This window comes from Otolemur garnettii, unplaced genomic scaffold (genome assembly GCF_000181295.1).
Source record: "Otolemur garnettii isolate 467f Iridium unplaced genomic scaffold, OtoGar3 scaffold00058, whole genome shotgun sequence".
Classification (NCBI taxonomy): Eukaryota; Metazoa; Chordata; class Mammalia; order Primates; family Galagidae; genus Otolemur; species Otolemur garnettii.
This window is the reverse complement of record NW_003852453.1, coordinates 144541-146626: the sequence shown is the minus strand read 5'-3', so window position 1 is coordinate 146626 and position 2086 is coordinate 144541. Positions and strand designations below refer to the sequence as shown.

Here is a 2086-nt window from a genome sequence, read left to right as displayed (position 1 = left end):
CCACCTTAGGTGTATGTGGCTGGTGCCCTAGCCACTTGAGCCACAGGTGCTGAGCCGCGGTGTCTTTTTCTAATGTCACTGTGAGACTGTGTGAAACAACCTCAGTATCTTTGTCTTCAGCTCACAGAGGGTGCTTAACAGGTGTCTGTGGCCTGAATGATGATGATGGTGATAATGATGACAGTTTTTACGGTTGTTTTTAGAACAAAGAGCAAGGGGAAGAGAAGGGAGCAAAACCAAAGCGTGCACTGAGTGCCAGAGGTGTGCACGTGGACACCAAACGGCCTCAGGAAGGTGAGTGGGCCCCATTTGCTTCATCCTACGTTGTATACTAGCAATGCCACCCACAATCTGATTACTTTAATTTTTTTTTTTTTTGTTTTAGTGACAGGGTCTCCATCAGCCAGGCACGATGCAGTACCACAGTCACAGTTTACTGCAGCCTCAAATTCCTAAGCTCAATTCTTACTCTGGAGGTTTCTTTAAGCCTCCAGAGTAGCTGAGACTGCAGGCATGCACTACTATGCCTGGCTAATTTTTCCATTTTTTTATAGAGGCAGGGTGTCACTATTGCCCAGATTGGGCTTGAACTCCTGGCCTTAAGCAATCCTCCAGCCTTGGCCTCCCAAAGTGCTGGGATTATAGGAGTCAACCACTGCACCTATATTATGAATATTTTTTTTCTGTGTTAACAACTATGTTATTATTTTGAATAAGTAATACATTTATAAGTTTCAGAATTTAAAATATTTGAAATGGCCTGTAGTCTCAGCTACTCAGGAGGCTAGGCAGGAAGATTGCTTAAGGCCAGAAGTTTGAGACCAGCCTGCACAACATAGCAAGACTCTGCCTTTATTTAAAAAAAGAAAATTATCTTATAAGGGTACATGTGAATCTTTCTAAATGTAGAATATAAATGTCTTAACACAATAACTAATAAAATGACATGAAGGCTATGTTAACCAGTTTGATGAAAATATTTCAGATTGTATATAGAACCAGCACACTGTACCCCATGACTGCATTAATGTACACAGCTATGATTTATATAAAAAACAAAAAGAAAATAAAAAAAGAAAATAAAAAAAGAAAATTCAGGTTCAGTGCCCATAGCTAGCATGCCAGCTACATACACCAGAGCTGGCAGGTTCGAATCCAGCCCAGGCCTGCCAAACAACAATGACAACTACAACCAAAAAATAGCCAGGCATTGTGGTGGAAGCCTGTAGTCCCAGCTACTTGGGAGCCTAAGGCAAGAGAATCGCTTAAGCCCAAGAGTTTGAGGTTTCTGTGACTGTGACACCATGGCATTCTACCCAGGGTGCTCTCTCTCAAGAAAAAAAAAAATCCCAGGAATGGATTAACAAGCTGTGGCATATATATGCCATTAAAAGGGATAGAAACTTTACATCTTTTGTATTAATCTGGATGGAGGTAGAATAGATTTTCTTACCTCCTTTCTCACAAGAATGGAGAAGCAAGAATCCAATGTATGTGATTCTTATATGAAGGCAGTAGATGAGCTAATATGAGATGGGGGGGAGTAGGGGCACGAGGGCATGGGGAGAGGAGAGGAAAGAGGGGGATAGGGTCATAGTATATAGCACACCTCTTAGGGGCAGGACATAATTATAAGAGGGACTTTACCTAACAAACGCAATCAGTGTAACCTAATTTTTTGTACCTTCAATGAATCCCAAATAATAAAATAAAAAAAAGAAAGAAAGAAAGAAAAGATCTTCCTCTCACCTCAGGTCTTCACTTGACCTGCTTCTAATATATCATATTCTCTCTGACTTTCTTTATGGATATACAAGAAAAAATTTATATAGAGCTGTAGAATTTTTCCTTTTGTTTCTATGAAAGATAAATGCCATATGCCTTGTTTTGTGCCTTACTTTGGGGGAATTTTTTTGTTTCTTTTAGAGACAGAGCATCACTCTGTCTCCCAGGCTGAAGAACAGGCATTTCAGAGCTCACTGCAGCTTCAAACTCCTTAGCTCAGGGATCATTCCACCTTGGCTTCCTGAGCAGCTGGGATGACAGGCACACAACCACACTTAGATAATTTTTTTTTTTTTTTTGA

The 2086-nt window shown here is 40.5% G+C and overlaps 1 protein-coding gene across 1 annotated transcript in view; it reads left to right on the top strand.

The window, feature by feature from the left end:
• The window catches only part of MYLK3 (myosin light chain kinase 3), a 41708-nt gene that overhangs the window by 8408 nt on the left and 31214 nt on the right, over positions 1 to 2086 (top strand). Inside the window, exon 2 of the mRNA XM_023514786.1 lies at positions 204 to 294. Within this exon, the coding sequence (XP_023370554.1) occupies positions 204 to 294 (91 nt within the window). The remainder of the gene's footprint in view (positions 1 to 203; positions 295 to 2086) is intronic.